This window comes from Jaculus jaculus, chromosome 11, assembly GCF_020740685.1.
Source record: "Jaculus jaculus isolate mJacJac1 chromosome 11, mJacJac1.mat.Y.cur, whole genome shotgun sequence".
NCBI classification, from domain to species: domain Eukaryota; kingdom Metazoa; phylum Chordata; class Mammalia; order Rodentia; family Dipodidae; genus Jaculus; species Jaculus jaculus.
The window spans coordinates 80,527,248-80,545,276 of record NC_059112.1 but is presented as its reverse complement, the minus strand read 5'-3'; the positions used below and the strand labels follow the sequence as shown (position 1 = coordinate 80,545,276).

The 18,029-nt window shown below is 43.0% G+C and overlaps 1 protein-coding gene across 1 annotated transcript; it reads right to left on the bottom strand.

The window, feature by feature from the left end:
* Window positions 1-1,785: 1,785 nt before the first annotated feature.
* Window positions 1,786-17,925, bottom strand: Samd7 (sterile alpha motif domain containing 7). The gene is made up of 7 exons (XM_045161227.1): window positions 17,825-17,925; window positions 16,456-16,580; window positions 15,186-15,264; window positions 13,427-14,028; window positions 10,520-10,641; window positions 5,045-5,155; window positions 1,786-1,980 (listed from the first exon to the last, which is right to left on the bottom strand). The coding sequence occupies exons 1-7, from the start codon at window positions 17,923-17,925 to the stop codon at window positions 1,786-1,788; spliced, it is 1,335 nt and encodes a 444-aa protein (XP_045017162.1).
* Window positions 17,926-18,029: the final 104 nt, after the last annotated feature.

The following is an 18,029-nucleotide window of genomic DNA, read 5'->3' as shown; positions in this document are numbered from 1 at the left end:
AGTATGGGAGCCATGTAGCCTCTGGGTCAAGGTCTGTCTCCTGAGTGGGCATCAGGCTGTGGGCCAGACCAATGGCTCCTTCCCATACCTAAATAGCATGTGGCTGTTGGCAGGTTACAGACGGTCCATTGCCAAGTTTGCTTGTGTGGGGCTTTCCACAGGCTGCCAAGTTGAAACACAGAAAATCACTTATCTAAGAGCGAGCACACCAGTGTGCTCGATAGTATCAGATAGGTGCCACCAGAGTGAAACCCCACCATGTTTTCAGTGTGCCCTTCTTTAGAAAGATCCAGTAGTCCAGCCACACTCAAGGAGAGGGGTTACACAAGGTCAAGAATGCTAGGAGGCAGAGAAGTAGGAGGATGGCTGTGAGTTTAAGGTAAGGCCAGCCTCAGGCTACATAGTGAATTCTAGATCAGCCTGGGCTGCAGTGAAACCCTACCTTGAAAAAAAAAAAAAGAAAAAAGAAACACATGCTTTAAATTTTAAATATGAATTTGTAATGTAGAAACTCATAGCTAAAATTCAAGATGTCTGAGAGAATGTCTTCCTTTAACTATTTATTTTTTATTATTTATTATTAGAGAGAGAGAGAAAGAGAGAGAGAGAATGGGCATGCCAGGGCTTCTAGCCACTTCAAATGAACTCCAGACGCCTGTTGCCACTTTGTGTATCTGGTTTATGCGGGTACTGAGGAATCGAGCCTGGATCCTTTGGCTCTGCAGGCAGGTGCCTTAACCACTAAACATCTCTTCAGCACCCCCTCCCCCCAAGAGCATGTATTTCTAAGAAGTCATGTCGCTTCAGCTAATCCCCTTCTTGAGCAAATTATCATTTTCTTACGTGTCCTTTCAGAGTTGTTCTATCAGACATTAAATTGGAAGGATTAAAGCAAACTGAAAGTCACCTTAATTACCTCCTCCCGTTTTGCCAGTTCAAACCTGCTGTGCATAGATAAGTCTTCTGTGAAATCTGAGGACTGACTTTCATGTCCCTGACAGATAATGAGTCCTCTAGTCATTTTTAGTCACACCACATTTCATTTTAGAAATGAAATACCCTGTGCTGGGTAATGCAGCCAAACTCAGCACTGTCACCTTGGGGGGCTAAAGGCTGCCTGCCTTGAGGAAAGGTGAATGCCCTTCTCCCTGTAGCATGCCTCTTCCCTTCCTCTTCGTCTCACGTTACACTCCATTGGGGTAGGGGCTGGGAAACAAGTGAAGAGAAATAAGGACCCCTATTTATTTTATTTTATTTTATTTTTAGTTTTAGCTGTTAGCGTCTTCAGAAATTTCCTCACAGATACACCCAACTGTAGTCTTTATTTATTTATTTATTTATTTATTTATTTATTTATTTATTTATTTATTTGCAAGCAGAGCGAGATAGAAGAGAGATGAGAGAATGGGTGTGCCAGGGCATCCAGCCACTGCAAATGAACTCCAGACACATGAGCCACCTTGTACATCTGGCTTTATGTGGATCCTGGGGAATTGAATCTGGGTTTTTAGGCTTTGTAGGCAAGTGCCTTAAGTGCTAAGCCATCTCTCCAGGCCCCGAAACTTTCTTGATGTGTGCAAATTCTCTCTTATTAGAATTTTCTTCAAAGGACGATTCTCTAGCTCTTTGGTGCCTTGGCAGGAAGCTGGTTTGGTGAGGCCTTTTCCAAGACGGCTCCAGGAGCCTTCTGTCCCTCTGACCCGCCATCTGGGAAGCTCCATCCAGTCCTGGGTGCTATCTGTGATTCTGGAAAATTGTGAAGGCTATTCTTGCTTCTCGAGGGTTTTAATTTCTGATGTTATCTTGTTCAATTACTTTAGAAATCATTATATCCTGGGAACAAGGAATGCTCAACGGATCACTCCAGGAATTAAAATTCACAAGAGGAGAGGTATCTGCTGGTTGACTAAATGCTTGTCTGGTCTGGGTTGGAAGTGAAGGAGTTTTCTTGTAGAACATACTTCCTACATGCTGGGATACCTTTGAAGACAAAAGAATTACAGTAATTAAGTCTGTGAGTTCTTTCCATAATCCGCATTAGCCAAAGATGGCAGGGATGCTCCTGTATAGATGAGTGTGTGGGGAAAGGGACTCACAATTCTTAACTGTGAAGGTCTTTCTCCATCTCTCTGAGTCATGTGGTGTTTGCAGCTGTTAAAACTGGGTATCAGGGTGGCTCTGAGTTCCCATTCCTCCTCCTGGTTCTGCTGTGCACCAGTCCTCATGGTTCTTTCAGTCTAGGTACACCCCACCACTCCAGTGGTCTCACAGAGTTCCCATAGGTATTCCTCGGCACCTCCACTAACAGCCAACCCGTCTCTCTCTGGCTGAAGCCCGAACTCTTCAGGACAAATTTCGGGACATAATTGGTCACCAGTGAGACATACGTGAGGCTGCTCTTTATAGTAGCCATTAGGCTGCAGCACTGGAGTTCTGATCACCAGTACTACATTAACGTTGATCCTTGATGGAACCCAGGCCACATTGTCACAGCTCAAATCAAAAGCTGCCTCCAGGGCTGGAAAGATGGCTCTGCAGTTGAGCGCTTGCCTGTGAAGCCTAAGGACACCCGTTCAAGGCTTGATTCCCCAGGACCCACGTAAGCCAGATGCGCAAGGTGGTGTATGCATCTGGAATTTGCAGTGGCTGGAGGCCCTGGTGCACCCATTCTCTCTCTCTATCTCTCTCTGCCTCTTTCTCTCTCTGTCACTCTCAAATAAATAAACAAACAAACAATGACGACAACAACAAAAAAGCTGCTTCCAAGACTAGAGAGATGGCTCAGCAGTTAAGGTACTTGCCATCAAAGCCTTAACGACCTGGGTTCCGTTCCCCAGTACCCACATAAAGCCTGATGCACAAATTGGCTCAGGCATCTGGAATTTGTTTGTAGTGGTTCCAGGCCCTGGTATGTCCTCTCTCTCTATCTGTTTATCTCTCTTCTCTCTTTCTCTCTCTGCTTGCAAATGATGAAATAAATAATTTAATTTAAGAAAAGCTGCCTCCATTCTGATAATATATATGAGTTCTCAAGCCCCAATACTTTTTTCTCACTCCTTTCTTGTATGCCCAATCCCAAACCCCTTCTGAGTTTCTATCCTGGAGGCTTTCTTCTGCTTGGCCATGTTCATCAGCAGGGGGTCACTCTCTCTTATTCAGCAGTGAATTGTTGCATGTGGACTTTCTGGAACTCTAATTCTGCTACTTAAGTTCCCAGCTCCGAGGACTGGATGACTGTCCTCTTGATTAACAACTATCATCAAGCGGATGTTCCCCAGCTTCTGTGGGAGCCCTCTCCTGCCCGATCACAGATGGCACCTGGTATAATAACTCAGTCAAACTATGGAGGACAAACTATTTAGACAGGAACTCAAAAATTTCAGCAAATAGGATTGGGAAGCTGGCTCAGAGGTTAAAGGCACTTGCTTGCAAAGCCTACTGGCCTGGGTTCAACTTCTGAGAACTCTTGTAAAGCCAAATCCACAAAGTGGTGCATGCATCTGGAGTTCATTTACAGCACTAAATGGTCTTGGGATGCCCATACTCTCTCTCTCTCTCCTTGCAGATAAATAATACAAATAACTTTATTTTTATTTTATAAAAATATTTAAAAACACAACAACCACACAGATGAAGGTAAGGGAGCAAAAAAAAAAAAATGAGGACATTAAGCAGAGCATGGTGGCATACACCTTTAATCCCGGCAAACAGGAGGCACAGGTAGGAGGTTCGCTGAGAGTTTGAGGCCATGCTGAGACTACATGGTGAATTCCAGGTCAGCCTGGGCTAGAGTGAAACCCTACCTTGAAAAACAAATACGCAAACAAAAAGAACGAGTACATTAGGGGAGAACATTCCAGAGAGCACAGCCACGGAAATGCCCTAGCATAGTGTATGTGTGTAGCTTTCCAGGAGCAACATGGAACAAAGGAGTAGACGCAGAAGGACTGAGGACAGATGGGAAACCGAGGTCTGGCTTTGACTCTGAAGGAACTGGGGAGCTACCGCAGGGTTTTGAGCTGAAGAGTGACCTAACGTGCATTATGCCTAAAAAGAACTAACTCTGCATGGACAGGGGCAATTGCAGAGGGGTCAGAGGCCATCGCCTGGAAATGCAGAAACACCATGTGGGGCCTTAGTGCTGGAGCATTAAGTTCTCGAGCACAAATGATTGCTTTTGTGGGACATTGGTAAGCTAGTTGTTAAACACACAGTCATTGCAGCTGAAAATTAAACAAACTGTGTTGCAAATGAAAGTAATAACTGCCTGAAGCTCATTATTCTCATTTTTAGCCTCATTTATTCAATAACATTTACTTATTGTTAACTATGCTCTTGGGGTTGTTTGTGTGTGAGGTACAATGTGTCTGTTTAATCCGAGATGGCTGTGTGTTTCTTCCCAATTGTGCATTCAATGGCATTAGCAATTTTCTGTTCATGGGAGTCACTGACACTACAGAAATTGGCAAATAACACAGGGTCTCACTCTAGTCCCAGGCTGATCTGGAACTCACTCTGTAGTCTCAGGATGACCTTGAACTCACAGTGATCATCCTACCTCTTCCTCCCTAGTGCTGGGATTAAAGGTATGTGCCACCATGCTTGGCTAAGGTTCATTTCTTTTTTTTTTTTTTTTTTTGGTTTTTCGAGGTAGGGTCTCACTCTGGTCCAGGCTGATCTGGAATTAACTATGTAGTCTCAGGGTGGCCTCGAACTCACGGCGATCCTCCTACCTCTGCCTCCCAAGTGCTGGGATTAAAGGCGTATGCCACCACGCCCGGCTCATTTCTTTTATAAATGAGACATAATTGCTAAACATTTACCAGTAGACCCCAGCTTATTGCCTTCCTTCCCTGCCACACCTAGGAATGTGTACCATCCCCTTCCAATGTCTTAAAGTTCCTCACTTCTATCATGTTCCTAATCACGAGAGAAAAGCTCAACAAAGAGTTAATCATGAGTCACAGCACAACAGTAGGAATAAAAGCATTTCTTTCCATGTTCCTATGCTTCGTACATGCTACTTCATGTGAAGTCACCATACCTGTGCCTGTATTTTGAGTGCTGGGCCTAGCTTCAGTCCCAGGGTGCCTCGGAGGTGCTCCTCTGTGAGTAATGGCAAAGTTTCTCCATCAATTGCATGATCTTTAAATATCTTAAGAAACACACACACAAAAAAAATTAGCCTTATGTGATGGTTTATATTGATTGTCAACTTGACAGGACCTAGAATCACCTAGGAAACCAGCCTTGGGCATGCCCCTGAGGAATTATCTTCATTAGATGGGTTGAAGTGGGAACCTCAACTGTGGGTGGCACCATTCCTTGGATTGGTTTCTGAACTGTATCAGGAGAGAGTTGGCACCAGCATTCATCATGATTTCTTGTTTGTGGGTCCACCTGCCTTGCAAGCTTTCTGTGTTTCCTCATGAGCCTCCTTGCTTCTATCTGAAGCCTCTGCCCACCTTAAGCTCTTGTATAACCTCAAACTGTACGAGTCAATAAAGCCTTAAACTCATTTTGTTAAGTTTTTTTTTTTTTTTTTTTCCTTCGAGGTAGGGTTTCTCTCTAGCCCAGGCTGACCTGGAATTCACTATGTAGTCTCAGGCTGCCCTTGAACTCTAGGTGATCCTCCTACCTTGGCCTCCTGAGTACTGGGATTAAAGTCATGTGCCAACATGCCTGGCTTTGTTAAGTATTTTGTCCCAGCAATGAAAAAAGTAACTAGTATAACTTGTCCAAATGTCTTCTGTTCCTTATGCATTTATGGAGGAAACATTAAGACTGCTTAAGACACAGAACTGTGTAAATCTGATTTTCAGCTTCTGGCTTGTCTACCATTATGCTCTTTAATAAATCTTGGAGTATGCTTTAGTTAAATGTAGGACTCCCAATCTGATAAACTTATTTGAAGGCAGCATCTATGTTTTATTAACATATTCCTGATGTAGTGACATACGATAGATGTGGAATAACACGATGGATAAATCAGTGTTGTAGAGCAAATTCCTGTTTATTGAAAGCAGTAAACAACTACTGCCAGCTTTACCAAAAACAGCTAGGTCAACTTACAAGAAACTCTCAAGACTGGGTCCATCGACGTCTCCCCATGGAAGGAAGGGTGAGAGGAGGGGAACGCTGCCAGGCCCTCACTTGAGACCTCAGGCGCCCCCTGTGCCATCTCTGTGTGATGCTGCAGGGAATTTAAGGGACTAAGGGGAAGATAAAGGATATAGAGGATGAAAGGTCAAGGGACAGAGATCCTTTTAAGAAGCTATACAGAGGTGCCAAGTGTGGTGGTGCACTTCTCTAATCCCAGTGCTTGAGAGACAGAGGTAGGAGGATCGTCATGAGTTCGAGGCCACCCTGAGACTACATAGTGAATTCCAGGTCAGCCTGGGATAGCGTGAGACCCTACCTTGAAAAACCAAAATCGAAAAAGCAACAAAAACAAACAAAAAACAAAAGAAGAATAAGAAGAAGGGGAAGGAGGAGGAGGAAGAGGAGAAGAGGAAGAGAAAGAAGAAGAAGAAAAAGAAGAGGAAAGCTATAGAGAGGTTACTAGCCATGCTGGGATGAGATTTCCTGGTGTTATTGTTACTCTGGGTCTCCATTCTCTGTAAGTAGCACCTCACCCTGAGCCCGAGGGAAGAGCATCTGTGGAGAAATCCCATTACAGAAAGCCCCATTTAAGCAGCTAAGGTGAGGTTGTTGTTCATGCTGGATGACACTTCTTGGTGTTCCTGCTGCCTTGGATGCTCACGTTCCTGGCGGTTGCACCTCCTTGTGCACTGTAAGTAACTCCATTGAACACACTGGTTCGCCAAAACGGGTGCAGTTGCAGTCATTCTTTGGTCTGTTGCCTGTACCCTATCTGGGGTAACTAGGTGTGGATTTGTGTCTCATCAGGGTTTACGTTTCATGTCATAGTCAGGGAGTGGGCAAATACTTTGATAAAGGGATGTGGGTAAAAGGCGTTACAGACAAACATGATCTCATGTGGACAGAAGAAGGGGTCTTTAATGTCAGCACCCGAAAGGCAGAGGTAGGAGGGTCGCTGTGAGTTCAAGGCAAGCCTGGGACTACAGAGTGAGTTCTAGGTCAGCCTGAGCTAGAGTGAGAGAGCTCAGGGGTGAAAAAAAAGAAGAAGAAAGGAAAGTATGAGGACTTGTCATTGGCATCATGGGCTCTTTCTAGCAGGTCCCCTTTGTTCTGACTGCAGTGAGTGGCACAATGCCTTCCTTTCTTCTGAAAGCTTGGAAGCTTGCTGGTGGACAAAGTTTCTAGGCAGAGAGAAAAGTAAGGAAAAACTGGACTGATGGCTGGGACCAGCATTTCATAATCTCCCACTTCCACCTGCCTTGCAAGCTTTCTGTGTTTCCTCATGAGCCTCCTTGCTTCTATCTGAAGCCTCTGCCCACCTCAGATTTCGGGGTTTTGAAGCTAAGTATTATGTTGTGTGTAAGGAAAATTACTTGGAAAACATGTATGTGATTGCAAATCCCTCCTCTCATTTTATTTTATTGTTTTATTTACTGAGACAGGGTCTGCTACAGCCCTGGCTGGCCTCCTACTCTCTATGTAGATGAGGACAACCTTATGACCTTGAATTCCTGTTCCACCTTGTGGTGGTTTGATTCAGGTGCCCCCCATAAACTTAGGTGTTGTGAATGCTAGGTTCCCAGCTGATGGAGATTTGGGAATTAATGCTTCCTGGATGGGGTGTATTGTTGGGGGTGGGCTGATGGGCTTTATAGCCAGTTTCCCCATGCCAGTGTTTGGCACACCCTCCTGTTGCTGTGGTCCACCTTCTGTTGGCCAGGGGGTGATGTCCACCCTCTGCTCATGCCATCGTTTTCCCCTGCCATCGTGGAGCTTCCCCTCGAGCCTGTAAGTCAAAATAAATCTCTTTTTCCCAGAAGCTGCTCTTGGTTGGCTGATTTCTACAAGCAATGCCGGACTGCAACATACCTGCTTCCAGAATTATAGGCATGCACCACCACATCAGATTAAATTTCTTCCAATGAGGGGCCAGAGAGATGGCTTAGCAGTTAAGACACTTGCCTGCAAAGCCTGAGATCTCAGGTTCGATTTTCCAGGACCCATGTAAGCCAGATGCACAAGGTAGTGCATGAATCTGGAGTTTGTTTGCAGTGGCTAGAGGCCCTGGTGTGACTATTCTTTCTCTATGTCCTTCTGTCTCTCTCTTAAATGAATGAATAAATAAATAAAACTTCTTCCAGTGATAATTGCTCTATACTGAGGACAATGAATCACATGGGAATGAGCATGGCTCAGCTTTCAGATCAGTTAGGGATTCACATGGATGAGGAACCATCCCTCAGTCCTGTGGCTGTAACAGAGGCCAAAGCAAGGTCACAATACATTCCCGTGGCTCAGGTGTGCACTTTGTCATCAGAGGAGTCTGGGCCATTTCAGTGATATAAATGTGTACATAGTCTCAGTACTTTCAGTTATTTTTAGAGACAGAATCTTTTATCCACCAAGTTCCTTGAACTAGATAAACATTTACCTAGAATAAACAAAATGTGTTAAACAGTTTCCTGACTGTCCTTAAGCAGCTGAAACACCAACCCTCTCAGTATATCTCATTATTTCTTTTGTTGTTTCTATTTGATTAAATTTCTCTCCTAGGGAGTACTTCATAGCAACAAACTACACAAAATTTGAAAAAGTATAAAGTAGTATAGTACTCATAAGATATATTTAAAGAATTAACTCCTTATCATATGCCTTGAATATTTTTTCAGTTATTTATTTTTAAACTTTTATTGGCAACTTCCATAAATTGAGACAATATATCATGTTATTTATTTTTTTGAGACAGGGTCTTGTTATGCAGACAAGGCTGGCCTTGAACTCATGATCTTAGCCTCTAAATGTGGATATTCCAGGTGTGTGCCATCACACCTAATCCTACATCTGTTTAAGACTTTATACATCTGCATAGGGCTTTGCTGAGCAGGCATATATGGCAGAGTTAGGGGAAAGAGGACGGGGCGAAAACAGAGGATGCACTCTAGCTAGTCCCGGGACTTGCTTCAGCCTGTTAAAGACCAGGATTATGAATACAAGTAGGTGGGGCACTTGATAAGGGTCCTTGTGAAAGCTGTGAGCAGCTCTGCATCCGGAATGTGGCAGCCGAAACAGGGCGTTCTCCCCATTCCTGTGCAGTTACTTCTCAGGCATAGCGGTGGGAGTGCACAGCGGAACAGCTGACCCTGCAGTAGCCTGGAAGGAGGCTTCAAAACGTGCTCCACCAAAACACACCTGAGAAACATCTAGAAATAATGGACAATCCACTTCTTGGGCTACTTGTATCCTGTTGGTGGCAGGTGATGAGTCAAACAGGTTTGGGGCATTGGTGGTTATATGACTTCTGTCTACCACAAAAGGACATTTAATATTATAAATTTAAAATACATGTAACATTATTGCAAGGCTATGGGACATGGGGTTTTTAATTGTTTGGGTTTTTTTTTGTTGTTGTTGTTGTTGTTGTTTCAAGGTAAGGTCTCACTCTAGCCCAGGCTAACCTTAAATTCACTATGTAATCTCAGGGTGGCCTTCAACTCACAGCGATCCTCCTACCTCTGACTACCCAAGTGCTGGGACTAAAGGCGTGTGCTGTCTTGCCTGGTTTAATTGTTTGTTTTTTTTGAGATAGGGTCTTATGTAGCCCAAACTTGCCTTCAACTAACTATGTAGTCAAGGATGACCATGAACTTTGGATCTTTCTGCCTGTACTTCCTGTGTATAGGGTAACAGGTGTGCACCTCCATACTTGATTTTATCAACGCTGGGGTTTGAAACCAGGGCTTCATACATGCTAGGCAAACATTCTACCAACTCAGCTACATTTCTAGTCTTTCTCATCCTCTTTTAGAACAAAGCATATATTCCCATTATTTAGGATGAGAAGCCTAAAATTTCTGATACAGAGATGTACACTCCAAAAATGTTTGCTACATGTACTGGTAGGCAAAGCAACAAACAAACATTTCTCATTCTTTTTGCATGTTTAGTCTCCAAACCTCCTTCAATATTTGAGAGAATTACAGTCAAGACTGCTCAGACTTCTGACAGGACAGAGACTAAAGCCGGACATTAGCTTGCCCAGTCTTCCCGCACAATGTAGGCATGTGACCCATGCCCACCAATCAGAGGCACTCATCTCTTTATAAACAATGGCATAAAAGGGGGAGATTTTCCAGGCATGGTGGAATATTCTTTTAATCCAAGCGCTTGGGAGGCAGAGGTAGGGGGATCTCTATGAGTCCAGTCTGGGACTACAGAGTGAGTTCTAGGTCAGCCTGGGCTAGAGTGCGACCCTACCTCAAAAAAAAAAAAAAACAACCCCACACAAATAAAAATATAAAATATAAAAAGGGGGAAATCAGTAAGAATCCTCTCCAGGGGTATTATGCAAGTTTAACAAAATTCATTATGCAAGAAATACATTTCAAAATGCCTTAATTTTGTGAGAATATGAAGTTACCTGGGCATAGTCTGAACAGCCTGGAAGGCTCCTAATGAAGTTATGCACATCGTCTATGGTCCATTTCTGAATATCTTCATCTAAGGGATGGCTTTCCCCAGTTGTACCCAGTGCACATGTTCCTTTTAAAATGGGAAGGAAATTATTATTTTTGTGGTATAAAATTCCAGGAAAAGGAGGCAGGTTGGAACACAGATTTATGCTTAGTTATGTAAATTTCCTAATATCCTGTCACCACTCTGACCCTTTATACAGATCACTTTATAAACTCTCCAAAAGACATGTAGTCTCAGGCTAGTGAGGTGGCTCAGTGGTTAAAGGTACTTGCTTAAAATGTTCTGCTAGATGCACAAAGTAGCACATGCATCTGGAGTTCACATGCAGCAGCAAGAAACCCTGGCACACCCATTTCTCTCTCTCTCTTTCCCTCTCTCCCTCTCTCTGCTTACAAATAAAAGAAATGTACTGTCACTGAGAGATGACTTTGCTGATCTTCCCTCCTCTGAAAAGACCCTTAGTGATAGCACTGTTGTAAGTAAACAAAGAAGTTCTGGGCTTTCCTCTGGGGTTACCGCGGATTTTGTTTTCCACATTATTACTGACACCGTGTGGCCTTCTGTGACTGTCGTGCTCTGAAGGTGAGCTAAGGATTTATTTAGCCTTGGGCTGGAGAGATGGCTTAGTGGTTAAGCGCTCGCCTGTGAAGTCTAAGGATGACAGTTCACGGCTCGATTCCCCAGAACCCACGCTAGCCAGATGCACAAGGGGGCGCACGTGTCTGGAGTTTGTTTGCAGTGGCCGGAGGCCCTGGTGCGCCCAATCTCTCTCTCTCTCCCTCTTTTTCTCTGTCTGTAGCTCGCAAATAAATAAATAAAAATAAACAAAAATAATAAAAAAGAATTTAGCCTTATCATCTAGACAGCAGACGCTGTATAAGGCAAGAGTGGGTTGTTGTCTAGATAAGGCACAATCCAAATCTCCGTGTTTTAAAATAGTTTTCTAAAGAAATTCTAGGTGAACTATTCAGCATGCATTTTTGTTTTTGCTGTAACACTTAGATCAGATGTTATCACAATAATCATGAACAGTGAAAGTTTATACTTTTTCTGATTTCAATTGTCTATTTTTTTTACACTTAAATATAGTAGAGATAGAATTCATAATTAAAAGCAAAAAGACCTTTATTTTGTATTAAACACATTCACAACACATTTAATTAAGATTTTAATTTAAAAATTTGTGAGTTTCCTCATACTTCTTCTTACTTAACTTCTTAGCCTATGTCAAATGGTATTTATACAATGATATAAAGACACACTGTCTGTCTGTTTTGAGATAGAGTCTCACTGTAGCCCAAGCTGCTAGAACTGACTCTGTAGTTCTAAGCTTGCCTGGAACTCACAGTGCTCCACCTACCTCTGCTGCCTGAGTGCTGGTATTGAAGGCATGTGCCACCACATCCAGGTGACACAAGTATTTCTAATATTATTAGAACTGATATAGTAAAATGACTTCAAGAAGGGGTCATTTTAACTGAGGTGACTCAAGCTCATCAAAGTGCTAAGAAGACATGACAGGTGAGTGCTCAGCATTGAATAAGTCATTACTATACCCTCCAATGCTCAGGAAACACCTCTGAAGGAGTGTTGAAAAGACTGTAAGAGACAAATGGGGAAGAGTGCTTTAGAATGATGTCTTCTGGACATGAAGTGTGGCCATTGCAAACATGACCTCACAGAAGCTTTCATTTCCTGCACTATATTGGGCCTATCAACATGTCCTCATGCATGATGGTGAAGGGCACAAAAAAAAAAAAAAAAAAAGACCCTGGCATGGTGGTGCATGACTTTAAACCCAGAACTTGGGAGGCAGAGGTAGGAGGACTGCCATGAGTTCGAGGCCACCCTGAGACTACCTAGTGAATTCCGGTTTAGCCTGGGCTAGAGCGAAACCCTACCTTGAAAAACCAAAAACCAAAAAAAAAAAAAAAAAAAAAGATATTAAAATAGAAGAGGGACTAGCTCAAAAGAAGAAGGGGCTCAGTGGAAGGAGGAGGCGAAGAGAGACAAAAGAAAGTAATAGGAGGGCATAATGATCAAAATATATTATGTATATGTATGAAAATTATAAATAAAAAAGTTTTTAAACTATGGGCTGGAGAGATGGTTCAGTGGTTAAAGACACTTGCTTGTAAAGGCTGACAGCCTAGTTCAGTTCTCCAGGACCCACATAAATCCAATGCACAAAGTGGCACATGCATCTGGAATATATTTGCAGTGGCAGGAGGCCCTGGCACACCTATACTTTCTCTGTGTGTCTGTCTCTCACTAAAATAAAAATTACGAAATGTTAAAAAAATAAATAAATAAAGACCTCTATCCTGCAAAAAAAAAAGTTACTTTAAACAGGATTAAGACAATGGAGCCAAAAAAGGACAGGAAGGAGGGAGGGAGGAGGCTGAGGAGATTGAACAGCTGGTAAAGTACTTGCAAACGTGAGAGGTGAGTTTGATCTCCAGTGCTCATGTGAAAAGGCTGAGCATGGTGGGACATGACTATATCTCAGCACTGGGGAAGTGGAGACCAAGGATCCCCTTGGACTTACTGGCCATCCAGTATTGACTGCTTGATGAGCTACAGGCCAGTGAGAGGCACTGGCTCAAAGGAGGTGGATGACATTTCTGAGATGGCATCATACCCAAAGTTGTCATCTGCTATCCACACGTAAACATACACATGTACCTGTACCTACATGTATGAGCATATGTACACACATACACACCAAAGGAGGAAGGAAGGAATGAGCTAAATAGAGGTTAAAGAGAAGCATGGTGTCTCCCTTCATAACAGAGTAAGGACTGGACACCCTGTGGCTATTAAGGATCTGCCCTTGACCCCAAATACCAACCTGGCAGAGATGGTTGGGAAAGTGCTTGGCAAATTACATTCTTGTCATCACAGGTTCCATACCCCTGTTCTGAAGACTTCTTTCCACCATCCCAGGCCTTGTCCTCCAGAGAAGAGGATCCTCTGTGAGTGGGCTGAAGGTCTCCACAGGGGTTGGCGAGAGCCGTGGTTGGCTTTTCATTGTTTCCCCTTGACTTCTGATCATCACAGACTTCTCTCTCTGGATCTTTGGCATAATCATCTGGGTCTTCGTAGGGAATTATATGTGAGAGTTTTTCTTCTGCTTGACTTTTGTAACTCTCAGTCACTTGGTCTACATGTTTCTGATTCCCTGTACTTCTGAGTGGGTGATATTTCTGCCCCCAGCTTTCTGTAAAGTGTGGCTCTGTTGCCACCAGAATTGAGTTTCCTTGAAGGTTCCCAAGAGTGCTTCTGTGCAAATTCAGGTCACTGGCAGGTAGTACACTCCTGCCGTGGTAGGCTGTTGGACCATCTGGGCCACTGGACCCATACAGGAATGGTGCTCCTAGGCCAGTGAATTCCTTGGGTTTAGCTCTTTCCATTCTCCTTTGCTGATATATAGTATACATTTTCATTTCTGCTCTAAAAATAACACATTTTATACAACCTATGAAAATCATTAGAAATAAAATTTTAATAGGCTGTTGCCTTCCCTAAGGTAGCACCTCTGCTCTTCCTGTTTATCTGAAGTTTGTCTGATGGCAAAAGGACTCTCCCTTAAAGCCAGGGGGCAGGAGACTTTGGAGGAAGATCTGAGGCTACAAGGTTGAGCTGAATCTCACAATGGAAGCACAAGACCAAGAGAAGTTATCTGTAACATACAGGGCACATTTAACCAGGGCTAGGATGAGGAGCACTAGGCTGTTCCTTGAAGGAATTAAACCTCAAAGAAACTAACATACTGGAAAGAGATGTCTCAGGAAACTTCACACAATCTCAGTGGAACCCAAGAAACAATTAGTTAGTAGCAGTATCAATGACAGTAAATTGGTATACATGGCTGGGGAGGGGGTGGCTTGATAGTCCTTCTATGTACTTTATTGTGCTCAGTGGTTATCACAGGGAGCCCTTACCATTCTGTGATGATAAAAATCATACCACACCTCCTACTTCCCTGGGGCCAAACCCTAAGCATCGCTGCTGTGCTTTTCTTTCTCCTGTCTCTACAGCTAGAAGATCACTAGTCAGTTAGTGTGAGGTCATCTGGACTCAACTGACATATTCTGAAGTGAAGGTGGTAAACTTCACTTCTATCTACAGGTAGAACTGAAGTCATTTGAGATAGAAATGCCAATATGAGTTTCAGAGAAGTCACAGCTAGGCATCTTGATTATGGGACAATGAAAAACTATTACAATATGTAGACTTCTACCAATCTTAGCTTCGATATATGGTTTTTTATTTTTATTTTTATTTGTTTGAGATCTCACTCTAGCCCAGAACTCACGCTGTAGTCTAAGGCTTGCCTCAAACTCATACCAATTCTCCTACCTGTGCCTCCTGAGTGCTGGGATTTAAAAGCATGCATTACTATGCCCAGCTCTGTATATGATTTTTAATCTTGTTTTCATTGTTAAGCAATCTGTGTGCCTTTTATCTTTTTGCAATGTACATGAAATATGTTAAGTAACCAGAATACAATCTATTTGTTCTCTTCCCTTGTATTTTTATATAACCATTTCATTGTATAAATGGGCAATAAATGAATAGGAAATAAACAGACAACATTGGTAACTTACCTGGCAGTATGATGTCTTTTAATCATCTCATTCCTTCTGGTCATTGCCTTTATGGATTCAGGTGGCAAAATGCCCCAACCTTGAAAAATAGAGAAAGAAAACCACCATCCCATCCCACAAACAAATTAAAAGCATGCATTTGAAAATAACAAAATAAAATCATTTAACTAGAATCTATGAGGGCTGGAGAGATTTCCCAGTGGGTAAGGTGCTTGCCTGTGAAGTATGAGGACCCAGGTTTGACTCCTCAGAACCCATGTAAGCCAGATGCACAAGGTGGCCCATGCGCACGAGGTAGTGCACGCATCTGGAGTTTAACTGCAGTGCCTAGAGGCCCTGTCATGCCAATTCTCCCTTTCTCTTTCCCTCTCTCATAAAAAAATGCAATCTGTGAAGCCTCACATGTCAGGCATGATGTTGGAAATGGTATCAAATCACTGCTGCTCAATATCTTAGGCTAAAGATGATCAACAAGGATAATGATAAACCCAGATAATATCTGGTTCTGCTCTTGGACTGTTGGTCTGTGATTGGTGACATTTTTCCTATTTTTCTCCAGAAGCAAAAAGATGATTTATCTTCTCTTGTCTTTATTTAATTGTATATATTACAATATGAATAATGTGATGTTCCGATATATGTATACTTTGCATAATTATAAAATTAAGCTAATTAACATACCTACTATGTCAAGAATTTAACACTTTGTGGTGCAAGCATTTAAAATTCTATTAGCAATTTTCAAATATATAGTGCATTGTGATAAATTTTGACTGCTATGCTGTGTAAGAGATCTCCAAAACTTATTTACTCAAAATAAAAGTCAAATTTTTACTATGACCTATCAGACAATGCAGATTTTGGTTTCAGGGTGCTGGTGATAGAACCCAGGTCCCCAAATATGCTAAGCAGTTGCTCTGCCCCTTATCTCTATGCCCAACCCCAGGGCCATATGTCAACTGCTTCAAGCCACATTAACTCTTCAATTAAATATCTTCCTAAATTTATCAGTTCCTCACATGGAAGATAAGACAAAGAGCAATGCTGTAGTTCTTCACTCTGAGTAAATTGACGCTTAGAGGCGTTACACAATGGACACTCGCTCATGGTGGCGACACCGTGATCCAAACTTAGACACCAACTGCAGACACTACAGAAGACGAACCACCATCGAAATCTGCCTCCAGTATTCAGCAGTCAGCGACATGCTAGATGCTGCCATCTGTTGACATTGTTCCACAGAGGACAGTCAGTTTTCTGCGGCTCATACCTGAGTAGAAACGGCTGGACAGCATACTCGGGATAGTGGCATTCGGCAGAACAGAGGATCCAAATTGGGAAGGAACACAAAACTGTCTTGGGTCAGCTGGAGCTATAGTGGAAGACAGAACATCTCTAGGAAAAAACAAAAAGACATAACGTAGGTAGGCTCTGAATGGAGTTGTACAGTGTCATGGCTTGGTGTGATGGTTCCTCCACACTGTCAGCTTGGCTGGGTTTGGAATCATCTCTGAGACTGAAGCGCACTTCTGTGCTTGACTATGAGGGCATGTCCAAAGGATTAACTGAGAAGGGTAGACTCTGAATATGGGTAGAACCATCCCACTGACTGAGGAGACTGATGAAATAAAAGAGAAAAAAGAAGATGAGCTGAAGGCCAGCATCTTCTTTTTCTGCTTTCTGTCCTGCCATGACATAAACATGATGAAGTGAATCTTCTGAAACTGTGAGCCAAGAGAAATTCAGCAATACCCAAGTAACTGATCTCCTTCAGCATTAGCATTTTTAATTGCCATGCACTATCTCTGTCCAAATGGCAGTGCAAATGTCTTGAAGTTTCATGGTTTAAGAAGTAGAGTGAGGGCTGGAGACATGGCTTAGTGGTTAAGGTGCTTGCCTGCAAAGCCAAAGGACCCAGGTTTGATTCTCTAGGACCCACTTACACCAGATGCACAGGGTGATGCATGAATCTGGAGTTTGTTTGCAGTGGCTGGAGGACCTGGTGTGTCCATTCTATGTATCTCCCTCAGCCTCTTTCTTTCTCTCAGATAAATAAAAATTAAAAATTAAAAAAAAAGAAGTACAATCCAGGCATGGTGGCACACGCCTTTAATCCCAGCACTTGGGAGGCAGAGGTAGGAGGGTTGCTGTGAGTTCAAGGCCACCTTGAGACTACATAGTGAATTCCAGGCCAGCCTGGGCTAGAGTGAGACTGTACCTCAAAATTAAAAAAAAAAAAAAAGTACAGTGAGAAACTAATGTAATCATACTTGTACCTGACAATGCTTGTCATATGCCTCCCCCCGCCCCCACACCCCGAGGCAGGGTCTTGGTCTAGCCCAGGCTGACCTGAACTCATGGTGATCCTCCTACCTCTGCCTCCCTCGTGCTGGGATTAAAGGTGTGTGCCATCACGCCCGGCTTCGCCTGTCATATTCTAAACACATGCTGGTCATCTGATGAGTGAGGTCAAACAAACCAACATAAATCTCAAAGGCCAGCAGAGTGTCATGAATTATTGCATCATGGTTCTTTTGTTAAGATAGCATTACACGATAGAGTGACACTGGGGTTAATATCGCTCCAAACTTTAATAATGGTCTATTTTCTCTGACTGGACCTAGATTGGCGAGAAATACCTGTCCAGAATTGGAGGCCCAAATGGTGAGGGGACTAGTGGGATGCCTTGCTGCACTGATGCGGTCAATACAGGGTTCACAGCCATCATTGGGTGGGTCATCTTTTAACTGATGGAGCTCTAAAAAGACAAAGACAGCTACGTTAACAAATAACCTACCTGAATTCTCCTTGAACACAGTGTTTGTATGTTTATAACACTCAGGA

Excerpts from the sequence above, each read along its gene's own strand:
- Samd7 (XM_045161227.1), bottom strand. The coding sequence starts at position 17,925 with ATGACCCACCCAATGATGGCTGTGAACCCTGTATTGACCGCATCAGTG. Across the intron at positions 5,156-10,519 it reads GCTGTTCAGACTATGCCCAG|ATATTTAAAGATCATGCAAT; the intron begins GTAACTTCATAT and ends GTGTTTCTTAAG. Across the intron at positions 1,981-5,044 it reads CACTCAAAATACAGGCACAG|GTATCCCAGCATGTAGGAAG; the intron begins GTATGGTGACTT and ends TTGTCTTCAAAG.